This window comes from Petaurus breviceps, unplaced genomic scaffold (genome assembly GCF_028583685.1).
Source record: "Petaurus breviceps papuanus isolate PSGF00001 unplaced genomic scaffold, PetGlider_PUasm1.0 90823, whole genome shotgun sequence".
Taxonomy (NCBI): Eukaryota; Metazoa; Chordata; class Mammalia; order Diprotodontia; family Petauridae; genus Petaurus; species Petaurus breviceps.
In genome coordinates, this window is record NW_027187352.1 from 15,757,399 (window position 1) to 15,778,220 (window position 20,822).

The 20,822-nt window shown below is 39.5% G+C and overlaps 1 protein-coding gene across 1 annotated transcript in view; it reads left to right on the top strand.

Moving 5' to 3' along the window:
- ANKRD42 (ankyrin repeat domain 42) overlaps positions 1 to 20,822 on the top strand; it is a 100,972-nt gene that overhangs the window by 13,716 nt on the left and 66,434 nt on the right. Inside the window, exons 4-5 of the mRNA XM_069070955.1 lie at positions 6,255 to 6,362; positions 7,570 to 7,635. Coding sequence (XP_068927056.1) covers positions 6,255 to 6,362; positions 7,570 to 7,635 — 174 coding nt within the window. The remainder of the gene's footprint in view (positions 1 to 6,254; positions 6,363 to 7,569; positions 7,636 to 20,822) is intronic.

Here is a 20,822-nt window from a genome sequence, read left to right on the forward strand (position 1 = left end):
ACTACTGGGTCCCAAAGTCCAGACTGCACTGACCTCTCACTTTGTCCTTAGCATCTATGTATTGATAATTCTGGACCACCACAGGTACTGGTGATCTGGAGTCCCTCCAGCCCATGGCTGGTCAGGCCCACCCTACGGCTAAAACCTCGGGGTGGAGCTGGGCTTGGCTCCCAGAGTGCTGTGCTGGCTGATTCCTGCCGGCCTGCTGGGCTGTCCTTGGTGGGAGGTTAGCTTCTCTGTGTAATTTTGTGGGTTCTGTAGCTCCAAAGTGTGTCAGAGAGTTTCACCTCCTTCATATCATTAGAAAGTAGAGCACCTCCCCAAAATTCTGTTCTATGGTGTACCAGAGCCTCTATGGGAAGGAGTTTTTCAAACCTTCTCTGGAAAAAGATATGTCAATTGGGGGAACTGAGCTGTTTCCCCAGGCTGTATGGATCCCCTGAGTTAGCAGAGTCATTGAGGTCCAGGTGACTCCATGCAGGGAGCAGAACAAGGAAGGACCTGACAAGGTCAGGTAGAACTATGTTCTTATCAAATAAGTCATCCTGTAGCTATAACCAAGAAGTCACTGAACTGGACAACTTTTCTCCTTTCTGGGGTAATGTTGATTTGTTGAGGATATGACCTCTGGGTGGTGGGACAACTAACTATGATTGTCAGGGGTTGAGTGATGAAGCTGTTGTTTCAGAAGGCCATTCTAACATCCAACAGTGTCATCTGTCTGGAGTAAAAGAGGAGGAGAACCCAACAGATGGGATTTTGGTGGGCCTAGTTATGGCTCTTCTTCAGGACTTTGGGGCAGGAGGCCCATAAGAAAGAAGGCTGTATCCTGTGAGAGTGTGATGCCTCAAGGGAAAATTAAACCAGTACCAAAGTGCCATAACTTTAATAATAGGTATTGTCTGCAGTAGGAGCAAATCTTGTGCCTTGGGATTAATGTAATACATTGATTGATTGGAAACAGGTCAAAAACCACATGTGATTAAGTTGCACTGTTCTTTTTAAAAGTGGCTGCTCTGGTTGGCATGAGGAGTAGAAATGAGCCAAATGGCTGCCTCATCCTTTGTTAGGAGGATTGTATGGTTTTGAGCCCTGTGTTAACATGGCAACTTGGTTCTTGTGTCCAGATTGGGAATGGACCCACTTCAACCTTTGCTGCTCTGGTATCAGTTTCTTTCTGCAGTTTTGCTAAAGGCATACGATGTTTCTGATGCACCCCACAAACAACTGTATATGATAGAAGGCATCAGCAAATTCCTCAATTGGTCCTGACCCCAAAGGGGAAAAAGCTTTTGATTGTCCAGTCCAATTCTTCTTGGCTACACCCATAACCACTGCCCAGGAATCAGTATAGATATGGATTTTATCTGCACCATCCCTCAAGGCAAGCCAGCCTGGCTGAAGCAACAGGGCACCCTGATGGAGAAATAGGAGGCTGCATTTAACAAGCCAGTCAAATCACCACAATCACCTTGCCCACCATCTTTCCTCAGATCCTGTTGGAGTCAGCCCATACTCTGAACCTAAGAGCCTTGGGAATAGTAGTTTTTCAAGCCCATTGGCTACAGTCATTATCCTGGGTGGTAACGCCTGTGAAGATGTGGCCTGCTAACTGCTCCTGGAGGGGCTACAATCATAGCCACTGAAGACCCAAATGAGAACTTTCTTGTGACAAGTCCTTGGCACTTTCAGATGGGTTCAAAATCAGAAACTGATAAGATTTTATTTGTAGAGATGACATTAGAGGAGAGGCATTAGCATCTGCCTTGCTGCTGCACCTTAAGGGTCATAGGACTTCTTTATCTGATTTGCTTCTAAAATCTTCCATATGTGTTCTCTCCCCTATTAGAATGTGAGCTCCATGAATGGAGGGACCATCTGACTTTTTGTATTTTTCTATATGAAAAGCACAGGATTTTTCATATAGTAAGTACTTAATAAACCATTAATTAATTAATTAGTTCAAGGTCCCTCTCACATGCCAACACTGCAGCCTGCAGCTCAGCCTTCTGGGAGGGAATTGCCAGGACCCACATCCCTCAGAGTAGTCCCTGTTACAAATTATTGGGTGCTGATGTCCAGTTTTGTGTGACTTTCATAATGGGTAGAACTGTCAGCTAAGCAGGTAGAATGGGGAAGAAAAGGGGAAGAACGAGCATTTATATAGCATTTACTATGTGCTAGGCACTATGCTAAGTGCTTTATATTTATCTCATTTGATCCTCATACCAACCTTATGATGTAGGTATAATTATCATCCTCATCTTATAGTTGAAGAAACTGGGGCAAACAGAGGGTAAGTGACTTGACCAGGATCAAACAGTTAGTAAATATCAAGCCAGACACAAACTTAGGTCTTACTGACACCAGGCTTAGTGCTCTGTATACTGCGCCACCTAGCGGCCTCAAAATGTCATTCTTCAGAAGATGGGTCCTCTGAGGCAGGTTCTTTTGGGCCCAGAGAAAATGGGGTGTTTGAGACTTGGACTAGAGATCTCAGTCTCTGGAAGAAGTGCAACATGTTTGTGAACGATATTAATGTTCAAGGGGCCCAGACAGACTACATCTTAACTATACCATTTCTACTTAACAGTAAGAGCCTTTTGTGCCATACCTACCTTGTTAGGGGGTTCATATTGCTCACCAGCTCATGATTTACAACACTGGGTGAAGGGTAATGGGTGATGGAATGACCCTATATCATCTGCTCGGCAATAATTAGGTCCCAGTGAACAAAAGAGCAAGTGAATATTAAAAATTGTACATTGACCTTTTGGGAGGTTGTGGTTCCAGAAACTTAATAATCATTTGGTTTTGCTACCCTTAGGAGCTTGTCAAAGGCTCCATTCTTTCTGATCTTTGTGGAAAGAAACCTACAAAAACTTAAGGACCACAGATGTATAAACAATTAGTGAGATAGACTACTGGTTAGCCTACTTTAGGTCTTCCAAGACTTTAACCTGTTCAAGACCCCACTGAAAAGAGGCAGACTTCTGGGTGGCTTTTTAAAGGATAGCCATCAAGTAATGTAAGTGGAGACAATGTGTAGTGTCCACAGTTGGAAATCCCAACAAGCTTCTAGGCTTCCTTCTTAGATTTTGAGGAAGCCTTTTTCAGGAACTTAGTCTGAACTCTGTCTGGAATCATCAGGGTTCTTGCAATCCACTATATTTCCCCCAAACCTGACTGAGGACCTTGAATTTTCTGGGGTTGGTTTCCTCCCTCTTGTCCCTTATGAGTCTTTATCCAATGCAGGGTGTAAGCCACTGTGGCCTCATCTGGCTGGGTCGACATTATGTTGTTATTGTAGTGGTATACCTCAGGGCCTTTAAGAAGTGAAGCCTCTTTAAGGTCTCTGCCCACAAGACAGTGGCAGTATGAGGGTGACTTTAGGTAGCTCTGGAGAAGTACAGGAAAGGTTTATTGAATTCCTTTTTAGGTGAAAGTAAACTGGACCTGACTAGTCTTAGTCACAGGAATAGTAAAAAAAGCTTAAAGTTGATAAGGCCATACCATTCACCCTTAGGCCTGGGATACCTAGCCCACCACATAGATGAGATCAGGAACAGCTACAGTGATGGGCGTAATGAATTTGTTCAGCTCCCTTGTAATCCACTGCCAGGTACCATCTGCCTTTCTTGTTGCCATGTGGTAAGGGGAGTTGGTTTGGCAAAGTACTCTGGCCTCTTTCATCTCCATCATTAAAGAGGAAATATCTTTCATTCTCTTCCCTCCAGGGACCTCATATTATTTGATTTTGACTATATGAGATGGATCAGGTAACTTCAAGGGTTTCCATTTGACCCTACCCACAGTGACCAGAATAGAGTTTGCTGAAAGGACTTATACTGGTACTTCCCTCCAAGAGCTCATAATGTCCATTTCTACAGTATACTCTCTGATTAGCCACCACTATGACCTACAGATAATGCTTTTCACTTACTTCGACTTGAGCAAGGCGATATCTCTGACTTCCTTCTGAAAATTAGGGCCCTACTTTGTATCCAGGTATAGTCCCCTGGTATTAGAGTAATCTGGCTACTCTATCCAATAGCCTTTGTATACTTGGGGTTCCCTTCCCCCTCTCACACACAGCTCAGGCATGTGGCTTCTGATCCCCTTGAGATTCTGTAACTAGAATGATCTAAGTGGAACCTTGGCCTTGGCAATAGCCTAGACAGAGTCTTCCCCGAAGTCCCTTAAGTTAGGCTACAAAGGCATGGGTGGCTCAGAACTACCAAGGTGAGAAGGAAGGTTCTCTAATCATAAAATTGGATTTAAACAGTATAATAATAATTTTTCCAAACAATATAATAAATGATAAATAACAATTCACAGTCTTTGCTGTACCTCTCCCAAATGTCATGAAATAGTTCTATTAACATCCTCATAGGCTTTTGATCAATTGCTTTTTCAGTCCCAGTTTTCAGAAGCCACATTCAAAGCTCCATGTAGGAGAAGATGTCATTCTCACTGGGAGGGAAATGGATGTAGGCCACCTTCCCATATCCTTGGACCACCTGTTTTCATTCACATCAATATTTTTTCCTGATGGCAACTGCTGTCCTAATCTTCACCAGTTGATCTGTCCATTTCTGTGTGAGTTGGTATTAAGGAAGACTCAAAGCTAAAGTCCAATACCATTCAGATCTGGGTTCACCCAAAAGACTGGATCTAATGCTCCTGAATCAAGCTGATCATAGGGTGTGCAGGCCTTGGTGGTGGTGAGGTGTTACATAGATAAAATCTATCAAACCCATTCCCTTTAGGAACTTTATTCCCCTCCTTTATAGGGAGTCAGCTGCAATAGGAATTCACGTTTGTGAGGCCAGTCCCAATCTTAGTCACCTAAAAAAGGACAAGGGGAGGTTCTGGTCTGGAGCCTTTAATTGATTTAGATGCCTTTGTTACAGTAAGTCCTCAGAGAGCTCCTCAAGCCTATGGAACTCTGCTGCAGAAAGTTTCATTAGATCACCCTCTCAGGAGCCATTGCTCCAATGGCTTACCAGGTTTCTATTTAATCTTCTATTACAACCTCCTCGGTTTCAGGTGGTGAAAGCTGGCTTGTACCCTGATCCCTCAGTCAAAGCAATCACTTTCTGGGGTATATAGGGTAAGACTTGTAGAAAATATGCACAGTCAAACCAAATTCTTACATTGGCCATGCACCCCCCCACCCCGCCAAATACATCTCAGTTTATACCCTGAGTCCATCATCTCTCTGTCTGGAGATGGGTAGCATGCTTTATCATGAAATCCTTATGTCAGTCATTGTGTTGATCAGAATTCTTAAGTATTTCAAAGCTGTTATTTGTATACATTTTTCTCCTAGTTCTAGCAGTACTTTTAAATGTACAAACTTCAAGATCAAACAGTGAGTCTAGAGATAACAAGGGCAGTGACTAGGAATATATAATCTTTCATTATAAAAATAAGTGACAATCATTTAGAACAGAAGTGTCATACAACTGCTTAGCTCACGACATTCTGACTGAAGCTGAACCAAATTAAAATGTAATTTGGAAATATTAAGCAAAATAAATAAAAACAGAATAAAGCAAATAATGTTTATCTGTGGTTTTCTAAGTCAATATGCAGCCTGAAGGGATCCTTATGAGTACTTTAGTGGCTCTTTTCTATTTAAATTTGACTTCACTGATTTAGAGTAATCAATCATATTTTATATGAAACTAAATAAAATCTATAAGTGATAAATTTGGTATGTTTAAATAAGCTTGTGGAGTTGAAATGTGTCTCTCTTAAACTTCTTCATTCCTTCATTGGGGTGTGGAGGGCAACCTGAGTTCTGGAAAGTTATAACAGTGGAATGTGTATTTTGGTAAGTCCTATGAGTAGGAAAGTCTTACCAGTAAGACTAAGTAAGTTAACTGTGTTTTTCATCTGTTGTCTCAGCTAAGCTCAGAGAGGTTTATCACTAGAGGGTTGGCCACAATGAGATAAGTATTTTTGGCTGTGGCAGCTCATGAAGACCATTTACTAAGGTATAGAGGATTGCATTCTCTCTTGTAGAGGAGTACCCATACAGATGAAATCAAACATCTTTTGAAGTTTTGAAATAACATGAAAATCAAGGGTTTGGGGGCAACATGAAAGATTTAGTGAGTCAGGTAATGAGGATACATATCCATAAAACTTCACCAAGGGGTGAATCTTTGACATGTTGTTATTGAGTTCCATTAGAAGAATCTGTGTGATATAATTGCATTTTAACCTTTTCATTCTCTATAATTTAGTGTCTTCATTGGTTGTTGTGGCATGGGGCTGATATCACAAGTGTAACCCCAGGAGGTTGGACAGCGGGTCACATTGCTGCAATCAGGGGTCAGGATGCTTGTATGCAGGTAAAGAGAAATTCTTGTTAAATGAATTTTTAAAGATATTAATGAACCTGCTCACTTGAGTGGAATCTTATTGTAATGTTTTTTTTTTAAATTTTCATTATTTTATTTTATTTTATTTTTATTTATTTATTTTTTTTAAGCAATCGGGGTTAAGTAACTTGCTCAAGGTTACACGGCCAGGTGTTTCTGGGTGGGTGCTAAGTGTCTGAGCCTGGGATTCGATCTCCAGGTCTTCTCAACACTGGAGCCGGTGCTCTTACTTGCTGTGCTACCTGGCCGCCCCTCATTATTTTATTTTTAAAGGTGGTGATTCTTGGGATTTCATTATTTACGGGCTCTTGTTACCAACTCTCCATTAATTGAACTTGATGTAAGACACAGGACCCAACCTTTGTGGCATGTTTTGACAAATGCCAGAAGCCCATGCTTGCTTACTACAAAATATCTATCCCATGTCCTGTCACTGAATCCTAAACAACTGTCCTTATATAGCAAGACTCTGGACTTGCTCTCCCAGAATGGAGCTACTTACAGCTTCCCCTCAGGGTTCTTGGGACACTCCTGAAGGGCCAGAGAAAACTTTCTCTAATGCTGTCAGCTAAAGGCCCCTATTCTACTGTGTTGTCTCTGCTGGTAACTGCCAGTGGTTAAGACCTGGTTTCATTTAACCAGTTAGCATAATGAGCTTTTACAGAAGGAAGTTTATATATCCTTGCTCAGAGAGAACAAGAACAGAAGCACACACATTTTCCCTCCAATGTGTAGGAGCACACCATCTACTCTGTCACCTCAGGCCCTGGGGGGGGTGGACTCAAACTGAAACGCAGCTTATATGTTAACATGGAAAGTTTACTTTTGGCTGTGGCATAACCATGGGCTGAGTCTGCTTTTAGCAGATGTTTGCTCCTCCCACCCCTGGACCTCTGATAGTTTGCTGTGCTGACCTTTTGAAGTTCACAAGGTTGTAGCCATTACCGCTCTTCCTTTGGCTAAAAGCAGGAAAGGATAGATACAGAATATTTCTATATGTTGGTTTTCTCAAGTCACTTTTTGTAGTACTTATTGATTATAAGTATAGTAATCGATATTTTCTATCTCCCTTATCTTATCCTAAAAAGGCACATTATTGTTCAGTCATATCTGACCCTTTATTATTTGGGGTTTTCTTGGCAAAGATATGGAAGTGGTTTGGCATTTCCTTTTCCAGCTCATTTTACAGACGAGGAAACTGAGGCAGACCGGGTCAAGTGACTTGCCCAGGGTCATACAGCTTGTAAGTATCTAAGGCTGGATTTGAACCCAAGTCTTCCTGACTCCAGGCCCAGTGCTTTCTCTACTGTGTCACCTAGCTGCCCCAAAGTTATATTTTTCTAACATATTTAACTTTGATCTGTGATCGTTGATGTGGATATTACTCCCAACAGTATAGGTTGCAGCTCATCCATGGCTTCTCATTCTGTGTGACTCTTGTGCATTTCCTCCCATAAAACATTCACTGGAGAACTAATCAGTGTGGCTTGGGGCTTCTACTTTAAAAAAAATTTTTTTATTTATTTATTTTTAGTTCTCAACATTCATTTACACAAGGTTTTGAGTTACAATTTTTTTCTCCCCTTCTTTCCCCTACCCCCACTCCAAAACAGCAAGCCCACTGAATACCCCTTCCCCCAATCCGTTCTCCCCTATATTCTTTACCATCACCCCCCTAACTTTCTAGCAGGGCAAGATGGACCTCTGTACCTTTACATCTTATTTCCCAGTTGCATGTAAAAAACACATTTTTTTTAAACATTTGTTTTTAAAACTTTTAAGTTCCAGGTTTTTTTCCCTTCCTCCCTCCTCACCCACCCCTACTGGAAAGACAAGCAATTCTTATATTGTACATGTTTTACATGTGCAGTTACCCAAATCATTTCCATAGTTGTCATATTGTGAAAGATCAACTACATTTCCCTCCATCCTGTCCCACTCCTCACTTATTCTATTTTCTCCTTTGACCCTATCCCTTTTCAAAAATATTTGCTTCTAACTACCCTCTTCCCTAGTCTGCCCTCCCTTCTATCATCCCCCCTCCTATCCCCCATCCACCTATTTTCCTGTAGGGTAAGATACCAAATTGAGCATGTATGTTATTCCCTCCTTAAGCCAAATTCATTGAGAATAAGGTTGTTCCATTCCCTTTCACCTTCCTGTTCTTCCCCTCCATTATAACAGTTTTCTCTTTTATATGAGATAATTTACCCTAATCTATCTCCTCCTTTCTCCTTCTCCCAATAAATTCCTCTCACCTCTTAATTTTATTTTTTAGATATCATCCCTTCATATTCAACTTATCCTGTGTACTCTGTCTGTGTATACATGAACATACATATGCCCATACTCACATATATATTTATACACACATACACCCTCCTATACATACATATTTATGTATGTATACATATTTGTACACATATATTCCCTTCAACTATCCTCATACTAAGAACAATCTTATGAGTTACAATTATCATTTTTCTATGTGGGAATGTACATAGTTCAACTTTAATAAGTTCCTTATGATTTATTTTTCCTGTTTACCTTCTCATGCTTCTCTATCTTCTTGTATTTGAAAGTCAGATTTTCTGTTCGGCTCTGTTCTTTTCATCAAGATTGCTTGAAAATCCTCTATTTCATTGAATGACCATATTTTCCCCTGTAGCATTATACTAAGTAGGTGATTCTTGGTTTTAGTCCTAGCTCCTTTGACCTCTGGAATATCATATTCCAAGCCTTTCAATCCCTTAATTGATTTATTACTAATTAATTAATATGTATATGTAATTAATTAATCATATTAATATGATTAATTAATGTAGAAGCTGTTAGGTCTTGTGTTATCCTGATTGCGTTTCCACAATACTCATATTGTTTCTTCCTGACTGCTTGTAGTATTTTCTCCTTGACCTGGGAACTCTGGAATTTGGCTATAAAATTCCTAGTAGTTTTCTTTTTGGGATCTTTTTCAAGAGGCAAACGAGTGAATTCTTTCAATTTCTTTTTTGCCTTCTGGTCTAGAATATCAGGGCAATTTTGCTTGATAATTTCTTGAAAGCTGTTGTCTAGACTTTTTTTTTGATCATGGCTTTAAGGTAGTCCAATAATTTTTAAATGATTTTTCCTGGAACTATTTTCCAGGTCAGTGGTTTTTCCAATGAGATATTTCAGATTGCCTTCTGTTCTTTCATTTGTTTGGATCTGTTTTATAGTATCTTGATTTCTCATAAAGTCATTAGCTTCCACTTGCTCCAATCTAATTTTGAAGGCATTATTCTCTTCAGTGAATTTTTGAAATTCCTTTTCCATCTGGCAAATTCGGCTTTTTAAAAAAATTTTTTTGCTTTTTGGAGGGCAGTTGGGATTAAGTGACTTGCCCAGGGTCACACAGCTAGTTTTTGTGTTAAATGTCTGAGGCCGGATCCGAACCCAGGTCCTCTTGACTCCAGGGCTGGTGCTCTATTCACTGCGCCACCTAGCCGCTCCCAAATTTGACTTTTTAAAGCATTCTTCTCCTCCTTGGATTTTTGGGCCTCTTTTGCCATTTGAGTTAGTCTGTTTTTTAAGGTGTTATTTTCTTCAGCATTTTTGGGGTCTTCTTTAGCAGGCTGTTGACTCACTTTTCTTGATTTTCTTGCATCATTCTTATTTCTCTTTCCAATTTTTCCTCCACTTCTCTTATTTGATTTTCAAAATCCTTCTTGAGCTCCTCCATGGCCTGTAACCAATTCATATTTTTCTTGGGAGCTTTTGATGTAGGAGTTCTGACTTTATTGTCTTCCTCCTGTTTCATGCTTTGATCCTTTTTGTACCTGAAAAAGGAATCTATTGTACGAATACATTTCCTCTGCTTGCTCATGTTGCCAGTCAGTTACTTGACTTTTGAACTCTTTGTCACAGTAGAGCTCTGCTTTCAGAATGGAGAGAGCTTTGTCCCAAATTACTGGGGTTTTTGTAGCTGCCAGAGCAATTAGAAGGGCACCCTTTCTGCAGCCTCCACAAGCTCTGGCACCTGGCCACACATTCCAGGACCTCCACCCAAGACTGTGATCCAGATCCAAACAGGTCAAAGCAAGAACAATTACCCTCTGAATGGTTGCTTGGTCCCCCTGTGATCTGCAGGCCAGGACCTCTGGAGGCAGCCATGCAGCAATAGCTGGGGCCACCTCACCTCTGCCACTTCTCTCCCTGGGAGCAGGGGCTGGAGAGACTCTCCTGACCCCCTCTTCCAGCAGAAGTCCCAACTGTCCTTTTACTTGCTCTTTGAGTTGAGTTGGGTTGAGAAGTCTGGAAACCCCACAGCTGTTGGTGATTCACTCAGCTGAAGTCTGCTCAGGCTGCTGCTGCTTGGGACTGCTCTGGGGCCCAAACCTCACAGTTCATGTGGGGCTGGGCTTGGCTCCCAGCATGCTGTGATGGCCCCTTCCTGCTGGGCTGCCTTCAGCAAGAGATTTGTTTCTCTCTGTCACTTTATGGGTTCTGTAGCTTTAAAATTTGTTTAGAGTCATTTTTTACATTTATTGGAGGAGGTGGAAGCCAGAGCTGTGGGGAAGTTCTGTTTCTACTCTGCCATCTTGGCTCCACCCCATCTTTTACTCACTTTTTTGACTGCTACATCATACTGTCAGTAATAATAATAATTATTATTTTTATCATCATCATCATAGCTGAAAGGGGAAGAGCTCTTGTTGCAAGAGAACTCAACAGGTATCGTGTCCAAGTAGCAGCCCTGAGTGAAACAAGGTTGGCAAATGACAATCAAATTACCAAAGTCAGAGCTGGATACACATTTTTCTGGAGAGGTTGCAGTGATGGGGAGCTCTGTGAAGTTGGCATTGGTTTTACCATCAAAACTAATCTAGTCAGCAAAAGAGTGAATGACAGGTGGTTAACAGTGAGTGATGGTGACTGACAGTATGATTGCCACTTGCAGTAAAGTGCCATGCCATCATCATTTGTGCTTATGCTTCCACCATGATAAACCCTGATGAGGTCAAAGAAAAATTTTATGAAGACCTGGAGATGCTCATTATCAATGTGCCAAAAAAGGACAAGCTTGTAATTCTGGGTGACTTTAATACCAGAGGAGGACAAACTATCAGACATGATAGGGAGTCCTTGGGAGGAATGGAGTTGGAAACAGCAACAGCAACAGTCACTACTGAAGACTTGTGCTTCTCATGACCTCATTATCAATACCATATTTCATTTACTTAAACACAATAAAACTTCATGGATCCAACCTCACAGCAAACATTGGCATTTAATAGACTGTGTCATTATAAGGAGAAGAGACAGGATGTGAGAGGGAGGAAGGCAATGTGCTGGACAAAGTGCTAGACCAATGATAAACTTATTCTTTCAAAGCTAAATATTCACATTCAACAAAAAGGGCAGCCCCAAAGCAAGATGACTTCTAGAAGACTTAATGTCAACAGATCAGAGTGCTTTTCAAGTGTGAACACTTTGTGGCTTACTCCGAGGGAAAGCTAAGCCAACACACAGTTGGCAACAGTGGAGCAGAAAAGGAGTGGGCATCTTTCAGAAATTTGGTGTACAGCACTGCATTTATTCATCTGGACCAGCACACTTGCAGACATCAAGATTGGTTTGACAAAGATAATGGGGAAATTCAGAAGCTACTAAAAGGAAAATGAGAATTCCTTAAGGTTTACCAGTAATACAGTTCATCTGTCTCTAAGAAGGCAGCATTTGACTCTAGTAAAGTGCAATTAAAGCTTAGAGAGATGCAGGCAGATGAAATTCAGTTTATGCTGATAGTAACAATCCAAAGTGCTTTTATGATGTCCTAAAGACTATTTATGGGCCAAAGACCTATGGTGCATCTCACCTACTCAGTGTTGATGGAGCCACATTGATTATTGATAAGCACATAATCCTGGAGAGATAGACTAAACACTTTCATAACATTCTCAACAGAACATCATTAATCAACACTGGAGACACTGACCATCTACCTTAGGTTTAAGTCCATCCCTCTGAAGAAGTTTTGAATGCTATTAGGCTCTTCTCATGTGGCAAAGCACCTGGTGGTGATTCTATTCCATCTGAGATTTACAAGGCAGTAGGGTCCACAGCTTATACAAAAGCTGACTGAAATTTTCTGGATTATGTGGCAAGAGGAGGTTATTCCCCAGGAGTTTAAAGATGCCTTTATTATCCATCTCTAATAAAGGAAAAAGAAATAGGTGTCCTGTGACAGTCAGGATGCAGGGGTGTCTTTGTCTTAGTCATTGCTGTCAAGATTCTTACCAGAGTCCTCCTTAATGAGCTGATCCTTCACCTGAAAGATGATCATCTACCTAAGAACTAGTGTGGCTTCAAAAAGGACTGAGGAACACCACCTATACTTTCATCCAAGTCAGTGATAAAACATTAAACAGCACAGGGCCAAACCTGGGGTGTTCCATTAGAGACCCCCAGACACACTGACACTGAGCCATTAACAACTACTTTTCGAGTCTGGCTATCCAACCAGTTCTGAATTCATATGATTATAATATTGTCTAATCCATATCTCTCTACCTTCTCCACAAGAATTGTATGAGATACTATATTAAAAACTTGGCGAAAATCTGGGCAAATTATAGCCACTGCATCTACTAAGTTAGTAATACTGTCAAAAAAGGGAAATGAGGTCAACCTGGTCTGACATGTTCATGATGTTTTGCTGACTCTTTAATCATTTCCATTTCTAGATGTACTCCATCTGTCTCTTTAATGAACCATTATTGTATTTCCCAGCAATCAAAACCAATATCACTAACCTATAGTTTTCAGACTCTTTCCTTCTTTGAAAATCAGAGCAGTTGCCCATCTCTAGATTTGTGCTTCTTTTTCCCCCATGATCTTTCAGATGTCATTGACATGGCTCAGTAGCCATATCTGTCACTTTTTTCAGGACTCAAGGGTGTGGTTCCTCTGAGCCATGTGCCTTGAACTCTTCAAAAGCAACTAGGCTTCTCTTGCTATTTCTTTGCTTATCTTGGGTATCAGCTGCCTTTTAGATATTTTTGTTCTGTCATTTCTATGGTCCACAATTAAAATAAGATTTGAGCAGCTCCACGTTCTCTCTATTGTCATATATTATTTTTCTTCTCCACCCCAAGCAAAAATCCTACCCCCTTTTTTGTCCTTTTTCTCCCAGTAGAGCTAAAAGAAAATTTCCTTTTTGTTTTCAGTAGTTTCACTTGTCAGTTTCATCTCATTCTGAGCTTTAGCATTATTGATACTATAAATATTATGCCATTGTCTTATACTGTTACCTGCCCTTGCTTCCATAGATTGTACAATTATTTTTAAAATCTGACCTGGTGTATCAGCAATGCTATATTCACAATGCCTATGGAAATTACAGATATGCTAATATAATTATCCATTACAAAATATATCATACTTGCCATATGGGGGAATAAGCTAGAAAATTTATTAAAATACCAAAAGACTGAGTCCCAAAACCAGAAAGTGAAAGCCATCAGAGTAGTTATGAAATTGGCACAGGTAGATAAAGTGGAAAGCACCCACATTCTCAAGCCTTTAAAACAGAACAGGCTACCTCAGGCAAAGGTCCTCCTCTCCCCACTCACAGCAACCACCCAGCATCCAGGAAGCGTGCTCCCAGCAGCTCCAGCCCCTGGCAGTCCTCAGCAGGAGTCAGCAGAAATTCTGGCTGACTCAAAAAAGGGCTTCGCGCTGCCACTGCCGCTGCTGGTGCCGTCGCCGCCACTGCTAGCCACCGCAGGAACTCTAGCTTGGCTTCCGCTTCTTCTTGCTCCACCCCTTCCTGCTATGTCAGCAAGTCCAATGGGGCATGGAAGATCTTTAAATCCCATAACCCTTACACCTGGTCTTCTCCCTTTGCATGTACACTGGTCTCTTCAGGCGACTTACATTTTTCCTACAAGTTGGAATTGTTTATCTTTGTGTATTTAGAATTGTTGAGTGTTTTCCACCCCACCCCCCACTTCCTTCCCTCATGTCCATTGAATCATTTTAATTTTTGACTCCTATCTTTCCTCTGAACTAATTTTAGTCTGCTTTCCCAAAATCTGAGGTACATGAGAAAAGTTGTGAAAATTATATATTGAATTTTTTAATTATTCAAATAGAAAAGTAACTTCTATGTAGTAGAGATATTTAGTTTCTATATATGTATATATCTCCTAGAATATATGGAAATGCTATTTTATTTGGTGTTTAAGTTTAGAATTTTTAAAAAATCAACAAAAACATCTAAAGTATGTTAAGCCATACCTTGATATTTTTTTCCCTCACAAACTCTAGCATGGAGTGATGACTTTACCTAAGAGTTGCAGTCATATCCCACTCCCATTCCCCAAGTAGCCAGTTCCTTTCTTTTTGTAAAATAGAATAGAATTTTCCCATGTTGGTTCTTCCACCTTTTGAAGGACTAAGGCATGTCAGGAAGTTGTTAGCTATTTTGTTTTTGACTGAGAGAGAACTGCAGCAGATTTTTATTAATTGAAGTTCCCCATCACTATGATATCATAAAACTATGCCAGAGTTTTGATCTGTTTCCCAAACTCCTCATCTATTTCCTCTTTCTGTCCAGATGGTTTGTAGCATACTCTAGTGACAAAAGCACTTCTGTTTCTCCCTCCTTTGGCCTTCACCCAAATATTGTCATACTTCTTCCCTCTGGATCTTCAATTTCCTCACATGAACATAGCTTCTTAATTTGCAGAGCTCTCCCTGCCTACAATTTTTTTTTTTTAAATTCAATTTTTAATTTATTAATTTGTTTCCTTTTAGTTTACAGGATTCAATTCCACAATTCCTTGAATTTCACATTTTGTCCCCCTCCTTCCCCTCTCCCCCATGGCATCTTATAATCAAGTATAGGATCTGTAAATACTTTCACATTATACAATGGTCAGGTTATAAGGATGGATTATACCAGCTGGAATGAAAAATGGTAAAGAGGACATAAAATCAAATAAGAGAATGAAAAAGATCAGGTATTTTGCTTCCACCTGGATATAAATTTAGTTCTTTCTAGTTCTTTCTCTGGATGCACGTTTTTCTCTCCATCATGCGTCTTTTGGGGTTGACTTATATCCCTGCATTGTTGAGAAGAGTCCAGTCTATCAAAGTTGGTCATCACACATACGTTGTGTCTGTAATTGTGTACAAATTCCTCCTGGTTCTACTCTTCTCACTCAGCATCAGTTCTTTTAAGCCTCTCCAGGTAAATATGAAGACCGCCTGCTCCCCGTTTCTTATAGCGCAATAATATTCCATAACATGCATATACCACAACTTGTTCAGCCATTCCCCAATTGATGGACACCCCCTTAATTTCCAATTCTTTGCCACAACAAAAAGAGCTGCTGTAAACATTTTTGTACACATGGGTCTTTCTCCCATTTCTATGATCTCTTTGGGATATAACCCTAGGAGTGGTATTGCTGGATCAAAGGGTATGAAAGTATTTATAGCCCTTTGGGCATAGTTCAAGATTGCTTTCCAGAAAGGCTGGATAAGTTCACAACTCCACCAACAATGCATTAGTGTTCCAGTTTTCCCACATCCTCTCCAGCATTTGTCATTTTCCTGTTTTGTCATCTTAGCCAATCTAACTGGTGAGATGCGGTACCTCAGAGTTGTTTTGATTTGCATTTCTCTAATTAATAGTGAATTAGAGCATTTCTTCATGTGCTTCTAGATAGCTTTAATTTCTTTCTCTGAAAACTGCCTGTTCATATCCTTTGACCATTTGTCAATTGGGGAATGACTTGTATTCTTATAAATTTGACTCAATTCTCTGTATATTTTAGAGATGAGTCCTTTGTCAGAGACATAGGTTGTAAAGATTCTTTCCCAATTTCCCACCTCCTCCTAATCTTGGTTACATTGGCTTTATTTGTACAGAAACTTTTCAATTTCATGTAGTCAAAATTATCCATTTTACATTTTATAATGTTCTCTAATTCCTGTTTCATCATAAAGTCATTCCCTCTCCATAAGTCTGATAGGTAAACTATTCCTTGTTTTAGCAGACTGCTTACAGTATCAACCTTTATACCTAGATCATGAACCCATTTAGACTTGATTTTGGTATATGGTGTTAGATAATGGTCTATGTCCAGTTTCTGCCATACTATATTCCAGTTTTCCCAGCAGTTTTTGTCAAATAGTGAGTTCTTATCCCAAAAACCAGGGTCTGGGGGTTTATCAAACAATACATTACTGTAGTCGTTGACTCCTGAATCTCGTGTGCTGCCTACAACTTTTACTTGTCCTATTTCTATGGGTTTCATTTAACCAAGTCTCAGTGATATGTATGAAATCAAATTTGCCCTCAAAATTGTCAAATTTGTTAGGATCCCTGATTCCTCTTGTTTGCTGCTTAAACTCTGAGATTTTATGTGTAGACACTTGATGCCATATGTTTTACATCTGCCTTTCTTGTGTTTTGTCTACTGTGAATTTGTAGGTGTCCCAACTGCTATTCTATTTTGTTTCTTTGTGGCCTTATGTTATCTTATGATATCTAACTTTGTGATTATACTTAAACAGTTTACTCTTTACCCCATATTTTTTAGTTTAAAACTATTTTGATTAGGCTTACAAGATCCTTGGTTCTTTTTTTTCAAAAATACATTTACAAAGATTCTTACCAACTTTTCTTAAGTATATTCCATCTTTGGCCAGAAATTTGTCAACCTAGTATTGTAAGCTGTTATCCAGAAATCCAAATCTTATTTTCAGACACTGCCTTCCTAACCAGCTATTCATTTCCCAAATTAATTTTTTTTTGCTTCTGGATACTTTGTTTTCAGTGGGCAAAAGTGAAGTAAACACAACCTGTGTCTTCAGTTTCTTTTCCACTACTTTAAAATCATTGACCATTTAGGCACTAGATTGGTTCCTTCTAAAAGAGATCTTTTTGTCATCTACAAAGACCTATTTACACATTACTGATGCTAAAATGGGAAACAAATGGCGGAATGCTTATCTATACTGATTACAAGAATATCATATAGAAATTTAACCGAGATAAATCAGTTGCCATAATGAGGAGACAAAAAAAAAAAGCCTAAAAACCAGTTGAGTAAGCAAATACTTGGCTTGTTTTCTTTTTACTGGAAAGCTATGGCAATTGAGGACAATGAGTGTTTAGAGCATAAATATTTTAAAATCTTATATAGTAGGATGTTGAATAAAATGTTGAGTGACTAGCTAAGCAAAGTCATCTTAAGGGAATTTAAGGATGAAACTATTAGGAAAACAGAAAAAAGATAGAAAAGATCTCCCAAGGATTTTATCTTTTAAAAATTCACCATTGAGGACAGTGGAGTCACCACTTTTGAATTCCCTGTCTTTGTGTGCTTTTGTAGGAAATGAAAGTAACACTGAAAAAGACAAAGATGGGTAAAAGAGGCTGAATTAGATCAAATATACACAGAGGATGCCCATGATGGAGATAACACATTTTTGATGTCATTGAGGGATCTGAAGGAGGTGTAGATCCCAAAGTTATAAAAAAAATTTTGGACCTTATTAAGTGGTGACCAGGAGAATTGTAAATGAGAAAGGTGCCCATTGACTGGGGAGTGGCTGAAAATACTCTGGCACATGAATGTGATGGAATATTATTTTATTATAGAAAATGGTGAAGGGGAAGGTTTTAGAAAAATTTAGGAAGATTACATGAGCAGATGCAGAGTGAATCAGTAAATATTGACCCACATACCTAAATAATGCCAACATTTTTCATCTAAATAATTTTTGAGAATAATTTATGCATTCAACAATGGCATATTTAATTGAGATATTAGAAGTGAAGAGGCAGACTTTCACAAATAATAGTCTATTAAAGACCTATACTATCATATAACTGAGTGAAGGGTGCAGAGAATTCACAAACTTACTATGTATACCAGTTGTTAACTATAAAAAAAGCACTGGGTAGAACAAAATGTTGCCTCAAAGGCTCTCCTTCAAAAAAGGGTGCCTTCTATCCATATGTCAAAATTATAAAAGATTCTTTGAAAAGTTTAACTACAGAGATAACCTTGTTTAGTGACATGCTGCTTATTAATATCAAGTGGAACATAAGGTAGAGAGGTATGTGCTTGCCAAAGAAATATGCTACTGTCATGTAAGAGATCCAATATTGAATCCAGGTTGAAGCATGATTCCATATAGGATGGTGTAAAGCCATGCAAGAGCAGCTTTTCAGAATGCTACTGTGAACAGTTTTTAAGGTTCTGATTACACAGTATAGTGAACACTCTATTCCATAACAAAGCAAAGCAAAGCATTCACACAAAATCAAAGTACAACATTCACAACATTACAACTTATCACAGACAATCACAATATAGTATTCACAACAGCTTATCATTAAAATGGCCACATAGTTTTCACCAAAGTGGTCACAATATTTAGAACAAAGAATCATCTCAAAGTACAGTAGTCAAAGTCTTCTACTCATGCGGCACACTAGATTAACTTAATCAGTTACTGAGTATCATACACAAACCCTCCACCCCTGCCTAGGTCACTAGTAAACTACAATTTCATCATTACTCAGTACACATGGAGAGGTCTTTTCATCTTGACTTGGAGCCAGTTCTCAGATTCCTTGGATCCCCTTCCATGGTCCCAGATTCTACCTGTATTCACCAGATTGTCACCTGGGTTCAATGGCAGACAGCTCCCAGTTCCTTGTCCAGCTCTCTGGGTGGGTCCTGCTCCACACTGAAGTTCACAGGGTCCAGTCCATCTCAAATCCTTCACAATTTCTGCTCCAGGGAATTCAAGGTTCAACCAAGCCACAAACAGACAAAGTCCCTGCATCCCAGTCATGCTTCCTCAGTCTTCTGCAGCTCATTCAAAAAATCAGAATCACCTTATCCAGCCTGGGGGTGAGGTGGCTCCTGGGCTCCTGTTCAGAAGAAGTTCCATCACTACAAGTTCTCAGGAAATTCGGGCTCAGTTCTCAATTCTCTCTCTAGCAGAACAGCTTCTGCCACCAGATTCTTATCTGAAGAAATTCTGACTGTGCCTTTCTGGGGCTTTTCTTATGTACACAGCATTAGCTACTTCCTGTTTCAGCCAACCCCTTCCTGTTACGTCAGGAACAGGGGCTCATGCCTTCTGTTTCTTTCACAGAGGTTTGATTAGTTACTAAGTGCTAAGTAACTGCTTACTTGCCAATACAAAAAGGGGTCTTCAAATTACCATTATAGATGGTGAGGTCTTCCATAGAGTTCTATTTAGGAATGACATCATACTGGTTTCATTAAGCCTTAGAACATTGTAGAGCTTCTTAAATGAGAACCATAATCACTCAAAAAGAGTTTGTTCTTGCTTTCCTTAAAGAAACAACCAAGTAGATGAAGAAAATTTGTTACCTAGACTATAATTCGCAGGTAAATGTACAACCTACCAAGCTCATTCATCAGTATGTGTTTCTTGTGCAGACATTACAAATGGACAATGAATTTGGTCTAGAATTTAACAGGAGGAAGGGAATTAATTGCATTGCCTTTGAGAAATTGCCAAATTCTTTTAATGAATTTAAGCTTCTCCTAGAAATAAAAATCGGACTTTTTAATACCAATATTCTACTGTATGGATTTGAGTCATGACACATTACAGCCTCAAAGGAATTGAAACTGAGTATTACCTTGCAGTACAGAAGCATATGGTAGATTTGATCAGTCTATAACTCATTACAAGTGAGGATTTACAAGGGAGAAGCATGACAAGTGATATCATGAAAGTAATGTGTGATTAAAAAAGAATAAGACCTGGTTATGGAACCAAGATTAGGAATAGCTGATAGACAGCTGGATGTTCTTTTGGATTCCTTGACATGTCAAGAGAACTCAAGGAAGGATCTCCAGTATGTGGGATGGACCCTTTGTGGCAAACAGTGGGGAACACCGACAAGAGTTGCACAGGATGGGCAGACATGACTTGGTTTTGATTTGTGTCCATGGAGGGAATACCCACATTGATGAGATCATACAGCCATTTGAATTGAATTATTTGATTGCCAAAAAGACTAATGTGAGAGAATACTAACCTCAAAATGATCCTAAAGGAACAACTTGTAAAGGGAATTAAAGTCAATTAAAAAGAAGGAGAGTGCTGTTAGAGAGCAATAAGTACATCTGAAAATATTCTGGGAAGGGGATAAGATCAGAGGTAATAATTACTTTTTTTTTGCATTTTTAAAATTAATTTGTTTGTTTCCTTTTAGTTTACAGGATTCAATTCCACAATTCCTTGAGTTTGGTAATAATTACTTTTGATACAGATGAAAATGTAAAAAATGACAGTATCACAAAATCTCAGAATTGGAAAGGACCTCAGACCATCTGATCTAACCTATATAAAAAAAGAGTTTCTTCTACAAATCTGCCTGACAAG